Source organism: Antrostomus carolinensis, unplaced genomic scaffold, assembly GCF_000700745.2.
Source record: "Antrostomus carolinensis isolate BGI_N321 unplaced genomic scaffold, ASM70074v2 scaffold20740, whole genome shotgun sequence".
In the NCBI taxonomy this organism is placed as follows: Eukaryota; Metazoa; Chordata; class Aves; order Caprimulgiformes; family Caprimulgidae; genus Antrostomus; species Antrostomus carolinensis.
Window position 1 is genome coordinate 10,300 of NW_010287978.1, and position 1,786 is coordinate 12,085.

Here is a 1,786-nt window from a genome sequence, read left to right on the forward strand (position 1 = left end):
AATTCAGCCATCACTGCAACCTCAGTTCATTCTCTGTGCCTCAGCATTAAGTGGCAAGTGAGACTAACATTTAGCTGGTTTCCCAGTTTAAGAAATTGCTGGTCCAGATCTTGGCTTTCTAAAAGCTTTCAGAGAGAAGGATCAAACTAGCTAGAACCTGCAAACCTGAGTGTTAATGCAAATTAATGTACTAATTTTATTCATATAGCTGAAATGTGCATTTACACGGAAAAATATGAATAGAGAGCCAGTCTGGATAAGGTGACCTTCTTTTTAGTTCTTGTGTTAAAACTTTTGGTTGTTTATGCTATTTTCTGCTTCAGCAGTACAAGTTAGGGCATAGCCTTTTTACTGATTTGGCTGTTTTCAGAACAGATTTATTTTGCATTCTGATGAAAGGATAATAATTAACAAAACAACACTGAATTTAAATAAATTTAGAGAACAATGGCAAAGTGCTGAATTCATGATTGAACTTAATCCAGTTGGCATACATTTCTCTGCCTTACAGAACAAAATCTGAATTTCTGCAGGCCAGCTTTTTCTGTCAGACTGCCTTGCATAGACTTAGATGGGCATCCTGCTTCACAGACAGCCATATTTTCACAAGTGATTTGACTGCAGTCCAGTTCCTACAGCTCCAGCAGGGTCACAGAAGGACCCTACGCTTTCCACATTGTGAGTGTGGGTCAGGAAGAAATCCAAAAGAAGCCCAGGCAAGGGTCAGATGATGCACTATTCTGTGGATGAAGAGCATAAAGATCTACAGAAACAGTGCTGACTGCTGGGCTGCAGTGATCTCTACCAGTAATCTCTATCAGTATGCTTGTCAATTATATAAGAAAATTCCTTTTCTGTCTCAGAGTTTGTTCTAGGCATCAAGGTCCACGCTGCTTTCAGGTGAATTCATATGGACTCTTTTAATTTTTCTTCCTTGCAGATGGCGAAGCTCCGTAGCCTTTCCAAGAATGTTGAGAACGAACCTGAGAACCCACTGGTTGATAACTGGCGCCCACCTCAGCCTGTGAAAGGCAGGGTAGTAAGAGCCTCATTCAAATGAAGTCTCAAGTCTCACTCTGCTGAACAAAAAGTGAGAAAATCCCTGCATACCAAAGTGTAGTTAGTTTTTGCTGTCTACTGCTTTTCCTCTGGATCCAGATCTGTGTTTCTCAGCTTGAAATTCTGAGTGGTAAAACTGAATCTGATTTTGAAAGCAGAAAAAATACTGTATGCAAATACTAACCTTAATAAGGAAATGTGAGATACATGTGATTCTTGACCACAAATGCCTCAGCATTTGTGATAGTGTCACTTCTTTGCCATGTGGTCTTGGAAGAAAAATAGGCTCAGTTTCAGTATTTAAAATCAATTTCAAAGGAAATGTAGTAAAGGCAGAAAAATGAACCAGTAGCTCAGGAAAGCAGAAATAACAGTGGGTCAACAGTACTTGAACAGGAGGTAAAATGCCTGCTCCTACAGCAACCCTAGTTGTGATCCTCCTCAGATAATCCACCTCCAGTGCAAACATCCAAAGAATAAGTTCCTCTCTAACGTATCAGATTTTTCCTTCCCTCTCTTGTTCATAGTGTGTTATCACTAGTATTCTGGTGAGACAATCAGGCACACTCAGCTTCTGTGTGTGAAGAAGAAAAGATACCTTGCTGTCATTTCAGCATTTGCTGTCTTTGCCATGTCCTGCTGCTGCTCACTGATTTTCTTTTACTGCTGCTGTTATTTCACCCATCCAGCTGTTGGTATCACGTTGCTTTGCATTTAGTACAGCAGC

General features: G+C 40.3%; 1 protein-coding gene across 1 annotated transcript in view; it reads left to right on the top strand.

The window, feature by feature from the left end:
* LOC104522782 (carbonic anhydrase 3-like) overlaps positions 1-1,060 on the top strand; it is a gene marked incomplete at its 5' end in the record, with an annotated part of 11,345 nt that extends 10,285 nt beyond the window's left edge. Inside the window, 1 exon segment of the mRNA XM_010165160.1 lies at positions 941-1,060. Coding sequence (XP_010163462.1) covers positions 941-1,060 — 120 coding nt within the window.
* Positions 1,061-1,786: the final 726 nt, after the last annotated feature.